General features: G+C 39.7%; 3 protein-coding genes across 14 annotated transcripts in view; 1 reads left to right on the forward strand and 2 right to left on the reverse strand.

The window, feature by feature from the left end:
* Positions 1-27,262, reverse strand: part of rbfox3b (RNA binding fox-1 homolog 3b) — a 997,536-nt gene that overhangs the window by 383,285 nt on the left and 586,989 nt on the right. The gene's annotated exons all lie outside the window — the stretch shown is intronic.
* The window catches only part of trim35-10 (tripartite motif containing 35-10), a 41,865-nt gene that overhangs the window by 1,341 nt on the left and 13,262 nt on the right, over positions 1-27,262 (forward strand). Inside the window, exons 3-9 of one of the 9 annotated variants that reach the window (XM_087243656.1) lie at positions 12,982-13,035; positions 13,138-13,233; positions 18,690-18,920; positions 18,998-19,020; positions 19,095-19,213; positions 20,101-20,425; positions 24,828-26,629. In XM_087243656.1, the coding sequence (XP_087099782.1) occupies positions 13,027-13,035; positions 13,138-13,233; positions 18,690-18,920; positions 18,998-19,020; positions 19,095-19,213; positions 20,101-20,425; positions 24,828-24,834 (810 nt within the window). In that variant the 5' untranslated portion in view covers positions 12,982-13,026 and the 3' untranslated portion in view covers positions 24,835-26,629. Of the gene's footprint in view, positions 1-12,501; positions 13,036-13,137; positions 14,903-15,251; positions 16,618-18,689; positions 18,921-18,997; positions 19,021-19,094; positions 19,361-19,932; positions 23,114-24,827; positions 26,630-27,262 lie in introns of those variants that run through there. The other 8 variants (XR_015480219.1, XM_087243653.1, XM_087243652.1 and 5 more) reach the window with 8 other exon arrangements.
* Positions 1,699-12,960, reverse strand: trim35-9 (tripartite motif containing 35-9). Of its 4 annotated transcripts, none has more exons than XM_087242664.1 (7): positions 12,539-12,960; positions 7,280-7,472; positions 7,115-7,210; positions 3,711-3,941; positions 3,611-3,633; positions 3,418-3,536; positions 1,699-3,317 (listed from the first exon to the last, which is right to left on the reverse strand). In XM_087242664.1, the coding sequence occupies exons 1-7, from the start codon at positions 12,583-12,585 to the stop codon at positions 2,830-2,832; spliced, it is 1,197 nt and encodes a 398-aa protein (XP_087098790.1). In that variant the 5' UTR covers positions 12,586-12,960; the 3' UTR covers positions 1,699-2,829.

Below are 27,262 nucleotides of genomic sequence, written 5' to 3' on the forward strand. Positions count from 1 at the left end.
TGCCAAAATTGCCAGATGGCCAGTCCGCCCCTGGCGTCGACACATGCACTCCAGTGCTCACGGCGACCCGAGTTCGATTCCCACCTCACGTCCTATGCCGATCCTTCCCCTCTCTCTGCTCCCTATGCTTACCTGTCAATATCTCTGCTCCCCATGCTTTCCTGTCAATACTCTCTACTGTCCCATCTAACAAAGGTGAAAACCCCTATAAAAATTATAATATTTTAGTCTTTTTAAATCACTTTTTGCTTTTATAACATAGATAAAGGGGTGATTCTTTTATTGAATAAAAACTGTAAAAGAATTGTTGTTTTTTTTTCTTCAAACTTAAATTTGATATCTTGTTTTTACCATATTGAATTCATTTTACAAAACGTTAAATATATGCAACTGAACAGTTTATTTCAATTTTTTAAGGAGTGTTACTGAAATTACCTAATGGCCAAAATGACTGCTGGGAAACCTTGCATGCAAGTCATGCTCTGCAGACCCACAGAGATGGGAAACTGTAAATATTCTGACTTTGGTAGTAGCTTTGAGAAAAGCGCAAAGATGAGCCAAAAAAGAAAAGCTATTTACTAAATAGACTGACCCAGCTCATTATTTAGATTGACAATACATCCTCTTTTTCCCCACAAACAGTTGAAGTCAGAATTACCCAACCCCCCCCCCCCTTTGGAATTTCTGTTTATTTATTTTTTTAATATTTCCCAAATGATGTTTAACAGAGCAAGGAAATTTTCACTGTATGTCTGATACTATTTTTTTCTTCTGGAGAAAGTCTTATTTGTTTTATTTAGGCTAGAATAAAAGCAGTTTAAAATAAATAAAAAAAACATTAAGGTCAGAAGTATCAGCCCCTTTAAGTTATATATATGTATTTTCGATAGTCTACAGAACAAACCATCATTATACAATGACTTGCCTAATTCCCCTTACCTGCCCAGTTAACCTAATTAACCTAGTTCAGCCTTTAAATGTCACTTTAAGCTGTGTAGAAGTGTCTTTAAAAATATCTTGTCAATTATTTACTCTCATCATGGCATAATTAAAAATAAATCAGTGATTTGAAATGAGTTATTAAAACTATTATGTTTAGAAATGTGTTGAGAAAAAAAAAAACAGAAATTGGGGGAAAAAATAATAAACAGGGGGATAATAGTTCAACTGTATGTCCTCTGTTTGGGACTTAAAAAATGCATCCATCCAGGGTTTCTAAAACTCCTAAAATATACAGAAATCTGCTTTTTTTTTTTTTTTTTTTTTAATAGCTGCTGTTATGTGTTTGCATTTTTGCATAACTTTTATGTAGAAACATTGGCCACAGTACATCTCAATCTCTTGTTTGTAACAAGACTACAGCAGAGAGAGAGAAAGAGAGAGAGAGAGAGAGAGAGAGAGAGAGATTGAAAAATATGATGTATTGTTGCTATTTTGTTTAATTATTATATGTAAATATCTTATATATATATATATATATATATATATATATATATATATATATACACACACACACACACACACACACACACACACACACACACACACACATATATATATATATATATATATATATATATATATATATATATATATATATATAAAAAAGAATCTTATATATATATATATATATATATATATATATATATATATATATATATATATATATATATATATAAGATTCTTTTTTTTACTACTATTACTATTTACTGTGTGTACTGTTTTTAATATATATGTTACTTTATAACTGCTTTGGCAATACATTTGTAACTTTTGTCATGCGAATAAAGCAATTATTGAATTGTATTGAATTCAATTGAGTTGAATTGAGAGAGAGAGAGAGAGAGAGAGAGAGAGAGAGAGAGAGAGAGAGAGAGAGAGAGCAGATGTGACCTGTCAGTGGTACACATTGCCCCTAAGTAATACAAGTGAAATAGTGGGTTTCTCACTTTTTTATTTCAACAGTTTTTTTTTTCTTTTTTACTGTAACACCACGCTGAAAATAAGCACAGTGTCATGTAAAATGTGTTCAGTGCTAAACATTGATTTTACTTTTAATTAATTAAATTAATATTATTCTATTGCTGAGGGCCATTAAAGTTTAATAGGGATGGTGTTTGGTGCTAAAGAAAAACTTTAACGTACAGAGCCATTCCCATAATCCGAAATGAGCAGAACTCACAATAAACACTGATCTGGATTTCTATGGGAGTTGCAAAATAGTTAAACAAGAGCTGAGCCATGTCCATTGTGTGTTATGGCGGCTTTAAAAGAACAACCTGTGATTTAAAAGAACAACTCGATCCTAATAGTGAACTGGATTTTACACTGCCTGCCAAATGACTCAGTATTTTGACCATCTCATCATTTTTATGATAACCACAAGCTGTTAAATCTTTATATCAGGTGATGTGTGTTTGTGTTGTGATGGAGGGTGTGGCCAAAGGAGATCAACATCCTTATATCAAGATGTACATAATTATTAGCCAGCTTCTTTTCCTGTTTGTTTGTTTGTTTGTTTGTTTTATTTATTGGCTCAGTGAAGCTGCCTTTAAAATTCCTACATGAAATAGTCTGAAAACTTTGAGGATAAATAAAAGCTTATTTATAGACTGCTTATTTGTGTCTGACTTGTTCTTTTAATGACCTAGTATTATTCGTGATTTAGGTTTTAAAAGTGTTATAAGTATGTTTTTGCATATATTTCTTTTCATGTAGAACAGTTCTGCATTGCTATTAATCAACCCAGATCCAGTCCTGTGTGTGTCAATTTGGGTAGAGACAAAAGCTGATGGTGTGTAGAGCTGTACACTATACCGGTCTCTAATGCTAACTTCTAAATGGTAAGATCCTGAGTTGATAAATACTACAGAAGAAAGGAAAGACAGACTCAGGGAAGGTGGATGTGAATGTGTGTAGATGTGTGTTTGTTACAGGATCAGAGAAACACACTGTTCCTCTGTCACAGTCCAGATCAACTCTCACACGCTCAAGACTCTGTTTAACGATGAAACCAGATGGTTCATACAATCCAAAGCTCACACACCAAACCCCAGTGTTAAAGAAATCACGTCCCTTCCTCTGGTTTGATGCAGTAGTTAATCCAAGACTCCAGATCGAACACTTTTTAACTTCCACATCCCAGCGGTGTTTTCCTGAGTTTAAACCCTCTGAACCCAGAACACAGGAGTAATAGTCAAATCTCTCTGGATTGTCGGGAAGTGGTTTACTGTTTAAAAAGCTGTCTCTAAGACTGGTCAGGTCATCAGACAGGACGAGATGTGGATTTGCAGTGTTTGGGTCCAGAATCACAGGAGCTGAAAAGACACAATCAACATTCTCATGTCTTTCTTGTTACCTGTAAATATTCCCCCATCTATCATTATGTCTTAGAGAAGTGATGTTGTAGAGACTCACTGTAGTGGACGATGTCCTGCATCTTCTTCCAGACTCTGAACGGCAGGTTCCCCAAGTAGCGAGACACATGAATCAAAGCTCCAGAAGGCGTCTGTGGATCCGGCTGTGAGATCTGGACTCTGGAAGAACATTCAGGAGTCAGAACTGCAGGATTCAGAAGCAGAGAGAGCAGAGACACCAGCAGATCACTCACCTTTCCATCGAGACTGGAAACTCCTGCAGAAGAAACACACAATTGATCATCAAGAGCTCAATCCATCATCAATCAATCAATCACTGATCTGAAATCAGACCTTTAGAAAGCAGACGTCATTGGCTTTCAGTATCTCCTCCGTGTCTTTGATCGTGTGTGAAAGAGCTAAGATGTGTGTGTTCATCTCCTCCAGCTTCTCCTTCATCATCTGCTTCTTCTGCTCCTCTTCCTCCCTCAGTGCAGTGATTGTAGCTTCTTCTTCATCTCGAAGAAACTGATGAAGTTTCTTGAACTCGTGTTGAAGCTGATGCAGTGTGTGATCAGCTTGAAACTGAAAGCAAATCACAGAGTCACTTGAATCATCAGATATTTTCCATAGCGATGAAGAAAACTCCAAACTTAAGTCTCCGCAAATCGAAATATTCAATAGTTCAAAAACCAAGTCCATCTTCAGCAGTTTCATTTGCATTACACTAATCTGAACTTAACTTAAAAATTCGATCCCACTTTATTTTGATGGTCCATTTCAGTATTAGTAGAACGTCTGCTTAATATCTGCTGATACTGCTCCTTCAACAGACCTTTAACTGACTACAAAAAACTTTGCAAGTATATGTTAACTAACAATAACCGCAACCAGTCTTCTTAAAATCTAATAAGAATTAGTTGGCATGTAGATGCAACGTAGCTAAATTCAACAAATTGCTCCAGTTTAGTTCAAAGTATAGGTGAATTGGGAAGGCTAAATTATCCAGTGTATGTGTGTGTGTTGAGTGTTTCCCAGGGATGAGTTGCAGCTAGAAGGGCATGTGCTGCGTAAAACATATGCTGGATAAGTTGGCGGTTAATTCCACTGTGGCAACGCCAGATAAAACAAAAGGACTGAGCCGAAAAGAAAATGAATGAATGAATGAAAGTGCCTCTCACAGGTGAGTGGGCTTGACAAACCACCTGTAGAAACACTCTACTCTCTAAAAAAAAATCATTCTAGCAGTTCTTTTCTATAATTAGCCCTTTTAGTTGTTGTTATATGCTGTGTTCACAGCAGACGTGGAACGCGCGGATAAATCGCAATATTCGCGCGTATAGCCGAGTGAACATTTTAGGTTACTCGCTTCATTCGCACGTCAAACCCCGCTTCATTCGCGCGCCAAACCCCGCCTTATTTGCGCGTCAAACCCCGCTTCATTCGTGCGTCAAACCCCGCTTCATTCGCGCGTCAAATCCGCTTCATTCGCGTGTCAAACCCCGCTTCATTCGCGCGTCAAACCCCGCTTCATTCGCGCGTCAAACCCCGCTTCATTCGCGCGTCAAACCCCGCTTCATTCGGGCGTCAAACCCCGCTTCATTCAGGCGTCAAACCCCGCTTCATTCGGGCGTCAAATCCGCTTCATTCGCGCGTCAAACCCCGCTTCATTCGCGCGTCAAATCCGCTTCATTCGCGTGTCAAACCCCGCTTCATTCGCGCGCCAAACCCCGCTTCATTCGCGCGCCAAACCCCGCTTCATTCGCGTGCCAAACCCCGCTTCATTCGCGCGTCAAACCCCGCTTCATTCGTGCGTCAAACCCCGCTTCATTCGCGCGTCAAATCCGCTTCATTCGCGCGTCAAATCCGCTTCATTCGCGTGTCAAACCCCGCTTCATTCGCGTGTCAAACCCCGCTTCATTCGGGCGTCAAACCCCGCTTCATTCGGGCGTCAAACCCCGCTTTATTCGCGCGTCAAACCCCGCTTCATTCGGGCGTCAAACCCCGCTTCATTCGGGCGTCAAACCCCGCTTCATTCGGGCGTCAAATCCGCTTCATTCGCGCGTCAAACCCCGCTTCATTCGCGCGTCAAATCCGCTTCATTTGCGTGTCAAACCCCGCTTCATTCGCGCGCCAAACCCCGCTTCATTCGCGCGCCAAACCCCGCTTCATTCGCGCGCCAAACCCCGCTTCATTCGCGTGCCAAACCCCGCTTCATTCGCGCGTCAAACCCCGCTTCATTCGCGCGTCAAATCCGCTTCATTCGCGTGTCAAATCCGCTTCATTCGCGTTTCAAATCCGCTTCATTCGCGTGTCAAATTCACTTCAGAACAGATGCGGATTCGCGTGATGGGCAGGGCTTCTGTCTGCACGGTGACTGTAGCTTCGTAGCTAAATGGCTAACATGATTTTATTAAGAAAATAACAGTGTTAATGTGCTTTATGAAGGCTAAAAATAGCGTTGATACTTTTAAGGCCGTGTCCGAGTCCACGACATCCTTTCAGAGGTGCATCCAGCTCTTTAAGCTCAAAAACTCCTCCAGAAACTGAACCTGGATGACGGAGGCTTTCAGCGGTGCTTGTCGGTGACGGTTGGAGGATTTCCCCTGGGACACCGACAACAGGCGATACGTCACAATCACGCCCCCACAAGAGCAAGCTCCTGATTGGTTAACGCAGCGCGAATGTCCGCTGAAGTTCAGATTTTCAAACTCGAGCGATTCGCGTCAAACGCGCAAAACGCGCCATTTGCAATGCAACGCGTTTGCATTGACTTAACATGTAAATCACTCGTGCTTGACGCGCGTTCTGCGTCTGGTGTAAACGCAGCATTATACCTCCTCAATTGTAAGTTGCTTTGGACAAAAGCTTCTGCTAATTAACAATGTAAATGTAGCCACGTATTCAAATATCTTATTTCCATGCCATTAAAATTAAATTACTGAACTTAAACATATTGATACTGATAATATATATATATATATATATATATATATATATATATATATATATATATATATATATATGTGTGTGTGTGTGTGTGTGTGTGTGTGTGTGTGTGTGATAATCACATATATAAATCACTGCAAGGGGTTACAGTTGGTCCAGAAGACCCAGGGAACTCCTTGTTAATTTTCATTTTGATTGTTTAAAGTTTGGCCAAGATACAGCCTTTGAACTCATGTCAGGTTAACCTTGTTAAGTTTGTGACATCATAACTTAGAAAAAAAAAAACGAATATCTAAAATCTCTTACTGTGCGGCTCAGTCTAAAGGTTATCTGAGGCGAATTGGGAATAACTAGTTACGTTTTGCAGGAGGAGCAGCAAATGCTGTACTTTTAAAAAGAATGTAGAGCAAGAAACACAGTTCAGAGCTAAAAGACTGTAATGATGGTATTTAACTACAGTGGCTCAAACCGTAGCTCTGCTAAATGGCTAAAAAGTTCATCGGTATTATGTGGGAATTTCATTTATAGTCAAACCATAATCAATCCTTCTGCAATCTCATACCAATAAACGGAAAAAAAGGGCAGTTAGAATAGCTAGATACATGGGAGAGCATTGCTATTGCGCAATTATACCGTATTGCAATATGAAGCAACTAAGTGTTCAAGTTAAATCAAAAGGGAGGGTAATATCATTTTGTAGTGACCCCAAGGCTGCAATAATAATCTTAAAGCTGTGATGAAACTGTATTTGATGGTTTCTGCATACAATTATGTGAGATAACTCAGTGTTGAGAGATACCAGTCCTTACCTTGATGTGTTGAACTGTTTTCTCCAGCTCTCCTCTCGTCTTTAACTCTTGTGTGAGTTTAAACTGTAAGGACTTCAGTGTTGTTTTGAGCTCCTCCTGGAAGTGATCAAAAACAGTGAATGCTGAATTGTTCATTGCATATGAAACTAAAGACATTTCTCTTACCTTGTATGATGAAACGGCTTCAGCGATGGGTCTGAATGTGTGACTGACGTGCTTCTCTGAGTCTCTGCACACCAAACACGCAGGCTGTTTGTCCTCCAGACAGAAGAGTTGGAGTTTCTCGCTGTGTAAAGCGCAAGCGGGATCTCCAACAGCCACCGGATCCATTTTCACCTTTTGCTTGAGCTTCAGAGATCTAAACATTGGTTTTGCTGATTAAAATGAGTGACCAAAATATGTTCTGAATAGCTCAAAATCCTATTCTATAGTTACAGTTTTCTATAGTTATGGTTATTGTATAGATGTGATTATTTCCAGATAAAAGCATCAGTGTGACAGAAAACAGTGAATGGAAGTCTCTTCCTGGTGTGAGTTTAAGGAGGGTGGATCAGTTTAAGGTATGTTGTACAGCAGGTCAAACTGTAGCGTCAGGATTTCTTCAAATTCACAAAGCAACACTACATTTACACACATGAAAACATCGGCAGCTGGAAACAGCAGAGTGTACTTTGAAAGATTTAAAGTCCACAAGAAATCCAAACTAATAGTGATTTTGTTAGCTCACATTGCTAGTTTTGTGGTTAACAAAGTCATTAAGAAATAAAAGTTTGCTCCGGTAATCTAAAATTAATATCTGAAAATACACTTCCTGTTTGTTTTTACTTAAATTCTCATAATACATCTGTCCGAGGTATTGGGCGTGGCTTACATAATTACGCCCCTCCAGCTGTCACAAACAGAAATGGTGAGGAGGAGGAGTCTGTTGTAATAATTCTCCCCGTCCTATTTTCCCAATCTTTCTGAATGAAATGCCTACTTTACTACATCCAATCAGCTCGCAGTAGAAAAACAAGCCACAACCCCACTGTTTTCTCATGTAATATTCTGTTTCTTTAGGAACTGCATCACAATACGGGAATAAAAAATAATAAAAAAACTGTTGCAGCTTTAGATTTATGCACACTTTAAAGTTAATTTTGTATTAAAAAGTGTGCATGAAGATAATAATAGCATGCATGGTTTTTAAAAAACGTTTAGAAAATTTCTGGCGTTTAAAAGATATCATGTAGAGGGAACAACTAAAATAAATCAATTCTGAAACATTTAGTTTTTTTGTGTGTTATTAATTCTGTATTATTAAAACGAGCATGTGTACAGAAAAAGACTAATAAAATTGTTAATAAACCTTGGAATCACTTGGAAACACATTTCTGCCCAGCATCCTCTATTAACAAACTTCAGCTAGTACAAAATGCAGCTGCCAGAGTTCTGACCAGGTCTAGAAAATATGATCATATCACCCCAATTTTATCCTCCTTACACTGGCTGCCTGTTAAGTTTCGTGTTGATTTTAAAATATTACTTCTCACCTATAAAGCTCTAAATAATCTAGCTCCTGTTTATCTAACTAACCTTCTGTCTCACTACAATCCAACTCGCTCTTTAAGATCTCAAAACTCAGGGCTTCTGGTAGTGCCTAGAATAGCAAAGTCGAGTAAAGGAGGTCAAGCCTTCTCTCTGGAATAGCCTTCCTGATAATATCGAGGCACAGACACTCTCCCAATTTAAAACTAGATTAAAAACCTATTTTTTTAGTAAAGCATACACTCAATGCATCACTTAGAGGAATAATACATGAATGTGCCCCAAGCAGGTTTCTGCATCTTGTTTATATACACTATGAACAGCAGCTACACTAATTATTCTCTTTATTCTTTATTTCCACCTGGGGATACTCATCCCGAGACCCTCAGACTATGCAGCGCCACTGATTCGATCCAAGACCAGCGACAAGATAACCCCCAAGGTTTCCATATCCTGGACCAGGCTTTATCCTGAGCAGCTAATGTAGTGGTCATGGAGGAGTGGAGAGCATGAGACTGATTCCTGTGACGCTCCACTTTCGCAAATTGGTGAAGTTTTTTCCTCGCTGCTGTCGCCACTGGTTTGCATGGTTCGGGATCTGTAGAGCTGCGCATCGATGGATTTGCTCTTCAGTGTTTGGACTCTCAGTAGTGATTATTCACCTCACAGCAAGTCTGGTTTGCTGGTTTGAGTCCCGGCTGGGCCAGTTGGCATCTCTGTGTGGAGTTTGCATGTTCTCCCTGTGTTGGCATGGGTTTCCTCCGGGTGCTCCGGATTCCACATGCGCTATAGGTGAATTAAATTAACTAAATTGTCTGTAGTGTATGAGTGTGTGTGTGTGTGTGTGTGTGTGTGTGTGTGTGTGTGAACGAGTGTTTATGGGTGTTTCGCAATACTGGTTTGTGGCTGGAATGGCATCCGCTGTGTAAAACAGATGCTGAAAAAGTTGACGGTTCATTCCGCTGTGGTGACCTCTGAAACAGAGACTAAGGCGAAGGAAAATAAATGAATGAAGTTCAGTGAAATCAAATGAAAAGAAAAAAAAAACAGCTATAACAAAAACAGTCATGAAAGGGCCTCCATAGCGTCCAGAACTAAATACTATAGAGGCAGCTTGAGATTCACTTTGACAGAAAAGTAAAGATATACGCCACACTCAAAGTATCAACACTCAGAAAAGAAATATATAAACTGATAGATTTTACTCAGGGCCGGAGCAAGCTGAACTGCTACTCTAGGCAAAGGACAGTCACGCCGCCCTCAACCCTAAAGTGAAGGGGAAGGTATAACTAAGGGAGCATGTGGCGAGGGTAGTGTCGTGGACGCCGCCCTCTCTATTCTGCTGCCCTAAACGCGGAAATAACTGAGGGCGCGGGTCGTGAGGGTAGTGTCGGGGATGCCGCCCTTTCTATTCTGCCTAGGTCGCCTCTATGGACGTGCCGACCCTGACTTTACTTCATAAAAAAAGTGGGGATCACACTTGAGACCTTTGTCCCCAATTGGGCCCATATTGGTTCAACAGGGTATATGCGGAGTTTTACTTCCTATACTGATAAAGTTCCGGTCAACAGTTAATTAGACTTTTTCCATTTTATACGTTTCCTTTTACAGCATCGATGTTGTAATGTCATTAAAATACGATCAGTTAAATAGACTTTGGCATTTGATATATAGTTGCTCACGCGTAAACGAGACAAAAAGCAGTTTACTCGCACGCGCCCGTCAGAAACGGCAGGCTATTGCAGAAGCTTTATTGAATAAACTAGGGTAAAATAAATGTTCATATTTTAAAGACATGGCAGGGGGAAATGTAATTCAATGCAGTGCTTCTTGTACAATCGGAGACCCACATTATATCGGATTTCACTCAGTCACTGATTTTTAAAGAAAACCGACCATAAACATGCTGATTTTGCAATGGCATACAGCTCACCAGAAGCGCTTAACCCAGGTTACTGGCCAATTAAAAACCCTTGAGCATACTTCAGCATATACCCTATTAAAGGTAGAAATATACAATGTGCTGTTCGGTCACAATTAATATGGAAATATATACAGTTCTGCACTCAAGCAACAATGGTCTATTTTTTTGCACAGTAGTGTAAATATTAAATATGATGATAAGTGGTATGGATTTAAACTTTTTTTAGGTGCTAGTCTGTAGGGGTCAACTTTCTAACAAAATACAATAATTTGATTAGTAACGTGGCAAAACGACATGGAGAGAATTTCTTCACAAATCAAACTGAAGCATTAATCTGTGATCAGTTTGTGTTGTGTGTGTGTGTGTGTTTCCCAGTCCAGCCGTGCTGTCAAGTTAATTGTAAATATTCTCATATTATTCCCTCAAAATGTCCAGTACATATGTATAAGCAGAATTCATCAGACTCAAACAATGCAACACTTCCTTACAAAGGGTGTTGTTTGACATATTTGTTGGAAAGAACTCATATCCTAATGTTAATTTACTATATGCGCTACTTACAAGTTAAATGCTGTTAAGCACCGTCATATAAAGCTAGTAGGCTATGGGATTTTTTTGTTGTGCATTTTAAGAAGTGACCACTCTGAGGCACTGTTGTCTTGCATATGCCAGTCGATTTATTTTTCCTGACGTGATATAGAATGAAAAGTGAAAGGATTAGAGTTCATTTAGTCAATTTAAAATCAATAGCAGTTGACATACTGTTTCACAGATGTACACTACATTACAACCGACAACCAACCAAAACGCAGTACAGGTCTGAGGTATATTGACTAAAGTTTTGTTCTGTTAGAGAGAAAAATCTCTCATGCTTTGCTTTCCGCCTAATGCCAGTAATATTTGTGTGCGTCACTGACTAAAAGTAACTGCCATTTTCATAATTGTTACCTCTGTTTCATCAATATGTGATGGCGTTGAGATTATTGATTCACGCGCTAGCTCGTACAGAGCATTAGCGGTCGTTCATGTAAATATAATTGCTTTAAATGTGAATGTTAGTGTATATCGCCTTGTTATACCTATGTTTAGTGTTATATTCCCAACTAATTAAGTTTAAAGCTTGTTGATAGTGAGCATTATTCTTGCTTGTATTGGTTTAAAAGTTTATGGATGGTGCTCAGTTTTATATATTGCAGTTCTTACTGCGTATTTTGTCTTTTCTTTGTTAAGATTACACACACAATATACCTACTGCCATGTAACTATTTAAGTGATGGACATTAAAATACTTTAAATGTGGTTTCCAGTCACTGTGTCCTTACCTATACTTGATGACCCTGCTAAAAAATCCAGCTTAAACCAGCCTAAGCTGGTTGGCTGGTTTTAGCTGGTCAACCAGGCTGGTTTTAGAGCGGTTTTGGCCACTTCCAGGCTGGTTTCCAGCCATTTCCAGCCTGGTCTTAGCTGGTCAGGCTGGGAGATGACCAGCTAAAACCAGCTTGACCAGCCTAGCTAAGCTGGGAGTCCAGCCAAAACCAGCTATATCCAGCTTAAACCAGGCTGGTCAAGCTGGTTTTAGCTGGATTTGGCTGGTCATTTTCCAGCCTGACCAGCTAAGACCAGGCTGGAAATGGCTGGAAACCAGTCTGGAAGTGGCCAAAACCCCTCTAAAACCAGCCTGGTCGACCGGCTAAAACCAGCCAACCAGCCTAGGCTGGTTTAAGCTGGATTTTTCAGCAGGGGAATACTTCAAATTCACCTAAAAACTCCATTACAACAGTATTTTAAGGCATTCTGTTGATCAAATGAACTTGAGGAAATACAGATACACTCTTTTCTTTTTATAATAATCCGAAACTTATTTCAACATCACTCCTCGTGATTTGTCTTATGATGTTTGTCATATCCTCAATTTCTCAATGAATTAAATAAACAGGAACCAGGATCTGAGAAGAACAAAGATTAAATCTTACGGGAAGGATTTTCTGAACTGTTGACTTGCGAACAGGCGACAGCCCATCCTGTTTCAGCGTTTCCCATTGTTAAAAGCCAACATACTGGAGCTCAAACTGGGAAAATGGCTTCGCTTTCTGATGATTTTTCGTGTCCCGTGTGCTGTGAAATCTTCAAGGATCCAGTTTTTCTGTCCTGCAGTCACAGTTTCTGTAAAGAGTGTCTTCAGCAGTACTGGAGTACCACGAAAACTGAAGAGTGTCCTGTTTGCCGGAGAAAATCCTCCAGAGATGATCCTCCAATTAATCTTGTGTTAAGAAACTTGTGTGAGTTGTTCCTGAAGGAGAAAAACGAGAGCTGTTCATCGGTATCTGAGGAGATCTGCAGTTTACACGGTGAGAAACTGAAACTCTTCTGTCTGGAGGACAAACAGCCTTTGTGTGTGATGTGTGTCACTTTACAGCAACATGAGAATCACAAATTCAAGCCCATCGATGAAGCCATTCCAATGTGTAAGGTGAGACTGTTTCTTTATGTAAAGGACAAACATATCTCATCCATATGTTTAAAATTTCTTTCTAAATAATAACTTTTAAGAGTGTTTTTATATATTGTTTAGGAGGAGTTCAATGCGGCAGTGACGTCCTTAAAGTGTAAACTTAAACGCAGGGAGAAAATGAAAGGACAGTTGGAGGAAACGCTTCAACACATCAAGGTGAGAAAACTCTTGATGATGTTGATGTTTCATTCATTTTATTTTCTTGTCGGCTTAGTTACTTTATTAATCCGGGGTCGCCACAGCGGAATGAACCGCCAACTTATCCAGCAAGTTTTTACGCAGCGAATGCACTTCCAGACGTAACCCATCTCTGGGAATAATGCACAAACACATTCACACACTCATACACTACGGACAATCTAGCCTACCCAATTCACCTGTACCGCATGTCTTTGGACTGTGGGGGAAACTGGAGCACCCGGAGGAAGTTGATGTTTCATTGAATGTTTAATTTGAAGTCACCACTGTGGTGATCAGCATCTTTTTCTCAGGCCCCGTTTACACTACTACATTTTTGTTTTAAAATGCATACGTTTTGCTACGGTTACGCCATCCATCCGCACTACGCCAGAGTTTTCAAAGCTTTTTGGAAACGCTGAAGAGGCCGTTTTAGTTTTAAAAATGCTGCTGCTCCGTGTCAGTGTGGATGGGGGAAAACGAAGACATCTGAAAACGGAGGCAGGGTTGCGGACATGCCTGTCTAATTGGGGCTTTTCCTCAATATTAAGTAGCCTACACACAGTTCAGTTCTGCATTCTCTGCTTGTAAGCTCAGACTTCGCAAGTTTTATATGGAAAACAAACTCCCGAGGACATGTAGGGTAAATCCTCAAAGGGAACAGTGTACTGTATAAGCTCATTCACATCATCCTGGCTACGCTGTTTCCCTCATCTTAAAAATAAAATGCAAACACGATATAAGGACCTGTCTATTTTCATTTTGATAATAACTTAACTGACATCAAAAATGTTGAGGCTTCGTGTAGCTACATACTTATATGAGCGTCATCTTGACTGTATATTTATAACAAAACGGAGTCTATAACAGAACTGTCTCCTTTCATTTTCATTGAAAATAGGAAACATACCCTCTCTTTTGCTGAATATCAGTTTTGATAATCAATAATGGTCATTATAAAAGTATTACGTACAATAAATTTATACAATACAGGAAATAAAGGCAAGCGATCAGTCAAATGTGCAGAATCAGTGTACGTAATTACGTCAGTTAATATATTAACCTAACTCATCTTTGCGCTCAGCCAAAACACGTTATCTGAGAACAAGTAATAGATTCAAAAGACCAAAGTCGGGGAATACAGTATGTTGTCAGATAGAGGCAAGATGAATTAAATATCACGTTTAACAAATATAGTGAGATTAGATCCAGCGGAAGATCCTTGATGAACAGTCTGACGTGCACAGCTCTCATACATATGGGTAGATGTGCTCAAAGCACACTTTAGTGCATACCAGTGTTTTTGTGTGTACGTGTGTGTGTGTGGTCATGTGATGTGCAGATTTAGTGGTGTAGGGTGGACGCAGAGTTGTTCAGAAATGCTGGGTGAAACGCTAGTATAGACGCGGATCGTTTATTAGTGTAAAAGGGGCCTCAGTTTGGCACTTGGCCATTTATTATTGTTTTATTTCAGAAACTAAAAGGATTACACTGCAAAAATGCTTTTCTTATTTTGAGATTTTGCTTTTTTTAGCCACATACAGTTGAAACCAGAAGTTTGCATTCACTGTTTAAAAAGGCACATAACCTTTTTTTTTAAAAAGTCAGATGTTAAAGTGACTGAACTTTTTCTCCTTTAGGTAAGTTAGTGAAATGAAGTTCACGGCCCTTTGGCCGCTGGAATAAGAGAGGCGGAGAACCGACACAGTTTTTAACTGATTTATTAATAACAGTGATGGCAGCTCCTCACGGAGGCTGCCGTCTAAACCAAAACAAACGGACGGCAGCTCCTCACGGAGACTGCCGTCAAACTGAAAGCAAAAGTAAAATGCCTGGGCCCGGTCCTCTCTCAGCTTTCTCTGCCATCGTTCCTCCTTTTATTGTCCAGAGCTCCTTCCGTGGGATCCGAGGCAGGTGCGCACCGCAGGTGTATCCACTTACGCGGTGGCCTCACTCCGTTTACACGGCTCTCGGCCACACCCCCTCGCCACAGTTAGGATTATCAATTTTGTTTTTGTTCTGCTTAATAACAGAAAAATGAGAGAGATAATTTGAGAAATTGTTATAAGTTTTTTTAAAGTCAAGCTTACATACAATAAGATTATTCTGCCTCTGAAAAATGTCTCAGATGTTGGTGTCAAGGTTTTGGAAGTTTCTCATTGGCTAATTGACAACATTTGAGTTAATTAGAGGCACAACTGTAGAATAATATTTAACGATAACCTCAAACATACTGCTTCCTTGTGTGACTACATGGGAAAATCAACAAGCCAGAAAAACAAAAAAGCCAGATAACAATGTGCTAAATTACACTGGGAAAAAGACTAATGTTTGGGGACATGTCCTGTGATCTGATGGAACTAACATTGAACTGTTTGGCCATAATGACCAGTGTTACATTTGGAGGAAAAAGGGGACAGCTTACAAGCCTAGAAACACCATCCCAACTGTGAAGTATGAGGGCGGCAGCATCATGCTGTGGGGCTGTTTTGCTGCTGAAGGGACTGGTCCACTAAACAGTATAGATGGCATCATGAAGAAAAAAACTTTATGTAGAAATACTGAAGCAACAGCTCAAGACATCAGCCAGGAAATTTAAACTTGGCCACAAATGGGTCTTCAAAACAGACCATGACCCTAAGCATACTGCCAAATTAGGACAACAGAGTGAATGTTTTGGAGAGGCCATCACAAAGCCCCGATCTCAATCCTATAGAAAAGCAGAGTTGGAAAAGCTTGTGCGAGCAAGACAGTCAACAAATCTAATAATTATAATAATAATTAATTTTATTTGTAAATGGCACTTTTCTAGACACCTAAGGTCGCCTTACAATAAGTATCAGCAGACATGCTAAAAAAATTAACATTACTAAAAACAATCATTGACCAAACATGTTAAAACACAATAGCGAACATAAAAGAACATAATAAAAACATGATTAAAAAAATTAAGTAAAAGCCCGCTTAAAAAGATGGGTCTTTAGACGTGATTTAAAATTGTGAAGACTATCACTGCTCCTAAGATCTAATGGATGTGAGTTCCATAGCCGAGGAGCCATAGAGCTAAAAGACCTGTCTCCCATTGTGCTCAATCAAGTGCGAGGTGGTACCAGGGTGAAGTTGTTGGCTGATCTAAGGGTACGAGAAAGGGTGTAGATATGGAGAAGTTCAGTGAGATATTGAGGAGCGAGATTATGAAGTGCCTTGAAAGTTAGAAGTAATATTTTAAAATCAATTCGATACTGAAAGCCAATGAAGCTGATAGAGGAGTGGTGGGACGTGCTCGTGAGATGGGGTCCTGGAGATGACACGAGCTGCATGGTTCTGAACCAGTTTATGGAGAAGTTTGGAAGGAAGTCCAGAAAGAAGTGCATTACAGTAGTCAAGACGTGAAGTAACTAATGCGTGGATAAGAATGGCTGTGTTATTAGTTGTGAGAGAAGGGCGGAGACGAGTGATATTACGCAGGTGGAAATATGCAGTACGTGTAATATTATTGACGTGACCTTCAAATGAGAGTGTGCTATCCAAGATGACACCCAAACTCTTTACCTTTTTTCTACACTGGAAAAAAGACTAATGTTTGGGGACATGTCCTGTGATCTGATGGAACTAACATTGAACTGTTTGGCCATAATGAGCAGTGTTACATTTGGTGGAAAAAGGGGACAGCTTACAAGCCTAGAAACACCATCCCAACTGTGAAGTATGGGGGCGGCAGCATCATGCTGTGGGGCTGTTTTGCTGCAGAAGGGACTGGTCCACTAAACAGTATAGATGGCATCATGAAGAAAAAAACTTTATGTAGAAATACTGAAGCAACAGCTCAAGACATCAGCCAGGAAATTTAAACTTGGCCACAAATGGGTCTTCAAAACAGACCATGACCCTAAGCATACTGTCAAATTAGGACAACAGAGTGAATGTTTTGGAGAGGCCATCACAAAGCCCCGATCTCAATCCTATAGAAAAGCAGAGTTGGAAAAGCTTGTGCGAGCAAGACAGTCAACAAATCTAATAATTATAATAATAATTAATTTTATTTGTAAATGGCACTTTTCTAGACACCTAAGGTCGCCTTACAATAAGCATCAGCAGACATGCTAAAAAAATTAACATTACTAAAAACAATCATTGACCAAACATGTTAAAACACAATAGCGAACCTAAAAGAACATAATAAAAACATGATTAAAAAAATTAAGTAAAAGCCCGCTTAAAAAGATGGGTCTTTAGACGTGATTTAAAATTGTGAAGACTATCACTGCTCCTAAGATCTAATGGATGTGAGTTCCATAGCCGAGGAGCCATAGAGCTAAAAGACCTGTCTCCCATTGTGCTCAATCAAGTGCGAGGTGGTACCAGGGTGAAGTTGTTGGCTGATCTAAGGGTACGAGAAGGGGTGTAGATATGGAGAAGTTCAGTGAGATATTGAGGAGCGAGATTATGAAGTGCCTTGAAAGTTAGAAGTAATATTTTAAAATCAATTCGATACTGAAAGCCAATGAAGCTGATAGAGGAGTGGTGGGACGTGCTCGTGAGATGGGGTCCTGGAGATGACACGAGCTGCATGGTTCTGAACCAGTTTATGGAGAAGTTTGGAAGGAAGTCCAGAAAGAAGTGCATTACAGTAGTCTAGACGTGAAGTAACTAATGCGTGGATAAGAATGGCTGTGTTATTAGTTGTGAGAGAAGTGCGGAGACGAGTGATATTACGCAGGTGGAAATATGCAGTACGTGTAATATTATTGATGTGACCTTCAAATGAGAGTGTGCTATCCAAGATGACACCCAAACTCTTTACCTGCACGGAGGGAAAAATTGTACTGTTATCAATATCCATAGTGAAATTATTAGCTTTATCCAAAACACTTTTAGTGCAGATAAGAAGAGCTTCAGTTTTGTCGCTGTTTAATTTTAAAAAGTTAGCTGAAAGCCAGATTTTTATTTCAGCTAAACATCTGCTCAAAGCAGGAGGAAAAGAACAGGAGGGCTCGGTGGACAGGTAGAGTTGAGTGTCAAATCTGACTCAGTTACACCGATTCTGGCAGGAGGAATGGGCCAAAAATCCAGCAAACTATTGTGAGAAGCTTGTGGAAGGATACTCAAAACATTTGACCAAAGTTATACACTTTTAAAGCAAAGCTAAAAAAAACACCAAGGAAATTTATATAAACTTTTGACTGTCTAGAATTTAATAAAACATTTTTAAAAAATGCTTTTTCTCTCATTATTCTGGTATTCAGCATATGTAAATGATTTAGGTAATCCTACTGGACCTAAAACAGTAAACAATTAGTATGATTTACCATCAGACATTTTTTTTTAATTGTTATATTCCTTTTTTTAGAGTGTATGTAGACTTCTGGTTTCAACTGTGTCTACAAATTCTTGTTTTGAGAAATACATCAAAATTAAGTTAGGTTTGCTTTTAGACTCAAGCCGAGCGCACAGAGCGTCAGATTAAACATGAGTTTGAGAGCCTTCATCAGTTTCTCCGAGATGAAGAAGAAACTACAATCACTGCACTGAGGGAGGAAGAGGAGCAGAAGAAGCAGATGATGAAGGAGAAGCTGGAGGAGATGAACACACACATCGCAGCTCTTTCACACACAATCAAAGACTCGGAGGAGATGCTGAAAGCCAACGACGTCTGCTTTCTAAAGGTCTGATTTCAGATCAGTGATTGATTGATTGATGATGGATTGAGCTCTTGATGATCAGTTGTGTGTTTGTTCTGCAGGAGTTTCCAGTCTCGATGGAAAGGTGAGTGATCTGCTGGTGTCTCTGCTCTCTCTGCTTCTGAATCCTGCAGTTGTGACTCTTGAATGTTCTTCCAGAGTCCAGATCTCACAGCCGGATCCACAGACGCCTTCTGGAGCTTTGATTAATGTGTCTTGCTACTTGGGGAACCTGACATACAGAGTCTGGAAGAAGATGCAGGAAATTGTCTACTATAGTGAGTCTATACAAAATCTCTACTCTTAAACAGAGGTTCTCAATCCTGGCCCTGGCAACCCCCTCTCTGCATATTTTGTATATTTCTTGTACTGCTTCAGAGGCCATTATACATTTATATAGTGCATTACTTAAACACAGGGCCGGAGTGGGACTCCTTTTCAGCCCTGGAGTTTCAAGCCACAGACCGGCCCACCTCAGTTCACGGCTGACTATATTAAAATAAGGTCATTTCCAATTCATTTTCTAATGACACTATCACGTCTTTTTTGAGAAAACAGCTGCTTTAGAACTTCAAATGTTCAACAACCCAAACAGTATTATATATCTTAACAATAAAAATGAAAAAAAAAAAATTACTCCGATGAGGATCAAACCCGGGTCAGTGGCATCGTTAACTAATGTGCTAACCACTCAACCACAACAGCTGTACAGTGAAAGGTGACTCATCTGCCTTACATGATCATTAACCTGCAGGCTGCATCTTGCTCACGAGGCTGCGAGAATAGATAAAAAGAGCAGAGCTGTGGTAAAAATTAATAAGAAGACTGTGGTCAAGTAAATAAATACATTAATTTAAAAAGTGTGACTGCTGAGAGCATTCGATTCTGGAGCTAACGTTAGGGACACCGGCCCTCGCGGCCAAAAAACGGACCGGCTCACCGGGAATTCTCCCGGTCCTCCCGATTAGCCAATCCGGGCCTGCTTAAACAAGAGTAGCATGCTAAATGTGCAGATTTGGTGATCACAAGGACCAGGATTGAACACCCCTGCACTTAAACATGCACAGTTTAGAGGTCAGTATCACATGTGTTAATCTGTGTTTGTTCACTCTTGATCATTTTATGAGCATCAGAATAAAAGCAACTGTTGATTGTGTCTCTTCAGCTCCTGTGATTCTGGATCCAAACACTGCAAATTCAAGTCTCGTCCTCTCTGATGATCTGACCAGTGTGGCAAGAGATATAATTATAGAACTGCGCCCTGATAATCCTGAAAGATTTGACAGTTATTGCTGTGTTCTGGGTTCAGAGGGGTTTACCTCAGGAACACACTACTGGGATGTGGAGGTCAACGAGAGCCCAGGCTGGAGTCTTGGAGTAACTACAGCATCAAAACAAAGGAAGGGACGAGTTTTCTTCAACACAGATTTCTGGGGCGTGCAGTGTGGACCGTTTCAGCTGCCTGGCGTTCAGGTTCAGAAGGATCTCAAGTATGTGAGAGTTGATCTGGACTGTGACAGTGGAACAGTGTCTTTCTCTGATCCTGTAACAAACACACATCTACACACATTCACATCCACCCTCACCGAGTCTGTCTTTCCATTCTTCTGCAGCTATTTTACTCTGAGGATCTTACCACTCGGTAGTATTCAAATGTTAGAGGAGTAGGTGATTAAGTTGTGCAAGGAATTCTTAGCAATAGTAAACCTACCTAAGGTCTTGGAAAAAAAAGGGGTGTTTGTCGCCACTAGCTTGCTTGGTTTGGGACTTGATTTGCTCTTCAGTGTTTGGACTTTCAGTAGTGAAAATTAAATCACACTGAACTGAACTAAACTGAACTTCAACTCTGAAAACTGGACTGACACAGTTTCAATTTACTATAATTTTCTATGTTAAAGGTGCAGTAGGTGATCTGCCAAAATGCTAACCGCTTAGCATATTATCTTTGGACGGCGGGGAGGGACTGTGATTCAAAGCCACACCCCCTGAAATCGCAAGTGCACGGCGTCACAACAGCAGACAGACAACCCACTAGTTCATGTCATTCGCCAGTTAGTTAGTGCCAGCGCCGTCCAGGAATTACATTTATTACTTTGCCACACTTACATGCTATTTCAGAGCGAATATTCAGAGTAGCATGGTAAACAGTATAGGAAGGCTGTCATTGTTTATTGTTCAAAATGACCCAATGTGAATATAAAAGCAACTTCAGCTCAGTAAAGCAGTTAGGCAGAATAGCGTTATTTACTGATGTTTTGTTGTTAAACCACATATAAATCTACATTATAGATGCTGTCAAAGGACCTTTTGAAACTGAAAATAATCGCATCAATCTTTCACCGGGACGTTTCAGTGGCTGAACAACACGTCTGTGCAATTTAAGTCATTAATAACAACACAATCTAACATAAGCTTAGCCTGACTAAGTTTTAAAACAGAACATTACCTGTCTAACAGTAATCATTTAGCAATGGTGTCGTCCTTCCTCCAGCGTGCTAAAGTAACTCCAATACTGATTCAGGTTTTTAAAAGTTTCAATTCAGCATTTGATTTCTTCCGGTCCGTCTTGTAACCGCGCGGCTGCTTTAAAGGTGAATTATACTCGTGCCTGGCTTTACAGTAATCGGCCCGAGCTCGTCTGTCCTTCGGTGGCTCCGACACTGCATTGGCGAGCAGCCCGCAGCTCGCATGCGTTTGTGATGCAGACAGGCACGCGCTAATGGTGGATCTAGAAGTCCTAATCTACATATGCTGACACACAGTCTAACCTGCTTATCGGAATTATGGGAGATGTCGGTCCGACTCTATTTAATTGGATGAACATTTTTTGTTTTATGCTTTACCTAGAATATAAAAATACATATAAATACATTTAGATCATTTACTGTAATCATTACTATTAGACGGTGAAGAGACTTTCAACCAGCACAACAAAAAAGGCTTCTGAAGACAATCACCTACTGCACCTTTAAGCTGCTTTGACACCATCTACAACGCGAAAGCGATTTAGAAGTAAACATGAATCGAATTTACTAATTAACCATGCATAATTTTAATAATCTAAGATGCATTTAATATAACATGATTATGGTAATATAATATAGTAACCAAATCTTCTGTTTAAGACAACATTATCTGGACCATGATCATAATGTTTCTTCACTGCAAAATATTAAAAGACACATGAAGCACTTGCGGCTATTCAGATTCATTTTACTCCAGCACACTATTATGACCCGTTTCCACTGAGTGGTACAGTACGGTTGGGTTTGGTATGCTTTTATGGCCAATTCCACTGTCAAAAGGCATACTGAACCGTACCTTACCACTTTTTTGGCACCCTTTCGAAAGGGTACCAAACACGAGAAAGGGTACCAAAAGCCAGAACTAGACGGTGAACACTATTGGTTTACAAAGATACGTCATTCGCTTACGCAACAAGCCAGAATGAAAACAAAATACCCGCCATGTTTGAAATACACAGTGAGATTACAGCGGAATTATATATAAACATATAATAACGAGCCATGGTCGACCCGGGCTCAAACAAACCTTGTTGTCATGTTGATAAACAGCCATAAAGCCATAGAGTAGAGCAGAATCTACCCTGTGCCAGTCTGAAGTGCGAGCAGTTTCGCTTTCTTGCTTGCGCTCGCCGTGCGTCTATATCTGAAATAACAAACTTCTTGAGCTGATGATAATAACGTGCGCTTGATTATTGATGTGCTTTGGAAACCCGATCCTGTCAGTCACTGACAAACGCAAGAGTGCAGCGCAAAAAAATGAGAAACCAGAAAAAAAGGAGCACATTATTTCTTCAACAAACATCAACAAACTGCCGTGTTTTATTTTTTATCATCGCCTTTTGGACTAATATGGACTAATGATGGAGTGACTACTTGTGCTGCTGAAGATTACAGACACTGAGGAGAGGTTTGTAGGCTATATTTTGTGTTGTTTTGAGCCTAATTAAAAACAAAATGTATGCTCTGTGTAGTTTGTCTGTAGTTGGTAACATATCGGAGACTGTAAGAGTCTGTATGTATTCATATATGTTCATTTATTTATTTAACATTATTACAGACGTTACAGTAGGCTATTTCGCGCTGTCATTGATCTGCTGTTATAGTCAACTCCTGTTCATAGAAAAGTTAGTAATAAACATTTATACACAAGTATTCATGTGTGTAAAGCGTCTGTTTAGTGCGAAGTGCTTCTCATATGATATGTGAACGACCCGTACAGCTTTATTGTAGACATTTTCTCCAGCAAGAATGATGCGACTGAAACTTTGTCATACACCACGCCCACCAAAAGGGTTCCTTTGGTAGTGGAAACGCAAGCGTTGTAAAGGTGACCCGTACCAACCCGAACCGTACCGTACTGTACAGTGGAAACGAGACATTAGATCAATCTGAGAAATACAAACACATTTATCAAAGATCAAGTGTCAAACAACAGGACACAATAAGCATCCCAAACATAGATAATATCTCTCTCTCTCTCTCTCTCTCTCTCTCTCTCTCTCTCTCTATATATATATATATATATATATATATATATATATATATATATATATATATATATATATATATAAAGTCAACCACATAGTGTCTTTATTTCTTGGGGGATGGGGAGAAAGTATGTTTGGGGTGGTTTCGCCCAGGGTATCATTTAAATTACAACCACCACTGGAGAGAGAAGTGTACATTGGGTAACCTATTTTCAAATACTACTCTAATCATTTAAAACCACAGTAAAAACAATCTTTTTTTTTTTTTTCTGGCACACTTGATATCCGATGAAACCTAAACCTAGAGTATGTGTTATGAGTTACTCTGACGTTCAAGATAACGAACACTGCCATCTATTGGACATTCTTTGTTACTCACCACAAGGTGACAGCTACAAGAAACATGCGCATCAAGTTTAGAGAAAGTTACACAATTTCCACCACAAGATGTCAGTAAAGCTGCACTGAAGACTTCAAAAGCTCACAAAACCGGAGCATCTGTGAAATCTGAGCAATAGTCGACTGCAGGGACATACCATGTGGAAGTGAGTATCCCTACGCTGTACTTCAAGAGTAAAGTTTCTGTACTCAGTTGCGTTTGTCCTGGTTTATCAACATATATATTGATATTTCTTTCAATATAAATATATATATATATATATATATATATATATATATATATATATATATATATATATATATATATATATATATATATATAGTGTGACACAGTGGCTTAGTGGTTAGCACTGTCGTCTCACAACAAGAAGGTTGCTGATTCAAGTCCTGGCATTCCTGTATGGAGTCTGCATGTTTTAGCCGTGTTAGTGTGGGTTTCCTTCGGGTGCTCTGGTTTCCCCCCACAGTCCAAACACATACGTTATTGGGGAATTGAATAAACTAAATTGGCTAAAACTAAATTGAGAATGAGTGTATATGGGTGTTTCCCTATAGGATGCGGCTGGAAGGGCATCAGCTGTGTAAAACATATGCCGAAATAGTTGGCGGTTCATTCTGCTGTGGTGACCCCTGATTTATAAGAGACTAAGACGAAGCAAAATTAATTAATTAATGTATAGTCTTAGTCCCTTCCTCTTGGTCCCTTATTTATCAGGGGTCGCAACAGCAGAATGAACCACCAACTATTCCACCAATTATAATAAATATTTTATTTTAAAAAATAACCAAATGGAAACCAAAAACTAACATTAGGGGAACATTACATGTACGTGTTTGGTGATGTGCGTGTTGGTTATCAGTGACATTTGTTTATTTCACATCTGCACCTCCAGCGCGTTCGTGGAGATGTTTCACAGTTCATCATGGTCTGTAAGTCTCAGTGTAAGAGCATGTGTGTGTGTGTGTGTGTGTTTGTGCAGAGGCTGATTCATGGAGATCAATGCGCTTTCCATCTCTCTCAGATAAACGCTGGAGGTGATGGACAGCTGCTTTCCATCTCACTGTCCTGAGGGAGAAACCGGAGGAAGACAAACTATGTCTCCTGCTCTCCATCACACTCACAATCCCTGAGGCAGGAGTCACCAATACCTTCTTAAAGGGATAGTTCACCAAGAAATTAAACTTTCCTGTTCATTTACTCACCCACAGGTGAGTAATTTGTAGGTGCCTTCTTTTCTTCAGTAGAACACTGATGATTTAGGCTGCATTCGTGGTGATTTAAATAACGACAGTCAGTGGTAACAGTCTTTTTAGATTAAAATTAAACACACACACTTTAAAAGAATTATGAGTCATGACGTTGTATGTTTTTAGTTCGTTTTAACTTATTAAGCTTAATTTTATAAGTTATACAAGCTGTTTTAAGGTAGTTTAACATTATATTATATCATAAGTTCAATGGACTCATAGGATTAATTTGATTCAGCTTGAAAATTTAAGGTTGACAATGATTATTTTACAGTGCATTGGCTGTCCGTGTAAGAAATTGATTATTTATTAGACTTAACAATATTGTTAACTTCAATCTATAGCCTGGTCAAAGAGTTTTGGCACGTGTGAATATAGTCATCAATTTAGTGTTTGGGGTTTTATGGCTAAATTTGACCAACCCGGTGGTCAATCTTCATTGACTGCACACTCCACCAGTAAGAGCAGAGTGTAAAGGTTTAATTACAGTAATAGCATAGTTTTCCTTGAAATTTTGCAATGCACACAACATTATGAATGACATATCAGAGTTCAAAAGAGGACGAATTGTCTCGCTGGTGCATCCGTGTCCGAGATAGCAAGTCATTGTGATGTGTCAAGAGCTACGGTATCCAGAGTAATGTCAGCAAACCACCAAGAAGACAAACAACATCCAACAGGAGTTTTGTGGATGCAAGATGAAGCTGTCTGAAAGGGATTGTATCCAAAAAAAAATATCCAAAAACATAAAACCGCTGCTGCACAACTACAGAATTAAATGTGAACCTCAACTCTCCTGTTTCCACCAAAACTGTTGGTCGGGAGCTCCACCGGGTTAATATACACGGCCAGGCTGCTATAGCCAAACCTTTGATCACTTGTGCCAATGCCAAACATTGGTTTCAATGGTGCCAGCAGTGCAAATCTTGGACTTTGGACAATGTAAAACAATGTATTGTTCTCTGATGAGTCTTTCTTCATTGTCTTTCCCACATCTGGGAGAGTTCCGGTGTGGAGAAGCCCCAAAAGTGAAGCATGGGTGTGTATCAGTGATGGTTTAAGTTGCAATATCAAGGCATTCCCTACGGCCAATACTTGTGCTAGATTGGTGCGTCACTGCTAAGGACTACTGAACCCTTTTGGAAGATCGTGTGACCCAATGGGTCAAACATTGTATCCTGAAGGCGGTGCCGGGTATCAGGACGATAATAAAAGTGAAGTTGAACATCTTCCATGGCCTGCACAATCATCAGATATGAATATTATCGAGCACTTTGGGGTGTTTTGAAGAAGCGAGTCAGGAAATGTTTTCCTCCACCAGCATCACATAGTGACTTGGGGATTATTCTGCAAGACCAATGGCTCAAAATCTCTCTGGCCACTGTGCAGGACTTTTCTCTGTCATCTCTAAGACTAATTGATGCTGTAGTGGCCACAAAAGGAGGACCTACACCTTTTACCTAACTGAAAACAAAATAATCGAAAGCAAGTCTTCGGCATTTACACGCCCGAACTTACCTACTCTAATCTAACCAAACAGAAAAATACAAAGCCAGCGCTCACTCCTAAACCTACGGAACCCCGGAAGGGACGTAGTGGAGGAGAAAAAAATTGGCTGGGTGAAAAAAATAATAATGGGTGAAAGAAAAAAATGGGTGGGATGAAAATATATATTTCTAAGTTTTTGCGTTCTCTCGCAAAGTTTTGCGTTCCCTCGCAAAGATGTTTTGCGTTCCCTCGCAAAGTTTTGCGTTATCTCGCAAAGATGTTTTGCGTTCCCTCGCAAAACTGTTTCTCCACAAACACTTCCTGTTCACTGCACTCACGTAAACCCTCCCGTTTTTTGCCGAAATTCTCCCTTATTTTACCATTCTACCCCACTTTCTTTTCATTACTGTGCGTCGATCCTCGACTTTCATATGCTACCTCTGAACCAGTGAATGCATGTATAAGCGCTGACTGACAGACGCACTCCATACAATAAACTGATCCCAGATCAGCGTCTGTACGCGCCATTTACAGAGGAGCGGGTGTATGTTTAAACAGACAAATACACTAATAATATGAAACATCTCCGTCCTGCATGTTTTATTTTAAACAGCTTATTTTCTCTTAAATGAGCACAAACAGTTTCTAAAGTAATGGACTGCATACATTATAGATCTGT

This window comes from Danio rerio, chromosome 3, assembly GCF_052040795.2.
Source record: "Danio rerio strain M-AB ecotype USA chromosome 3, GRCz13ab, whole genome shotgun sequence".
NCBI classification, from domain to species: domain Eukaryota; kingdom Metazoa; phylum Chordata; class Actinopteri; order Cypriniformes; family Danionidae; genus Danio; species Danio rerio.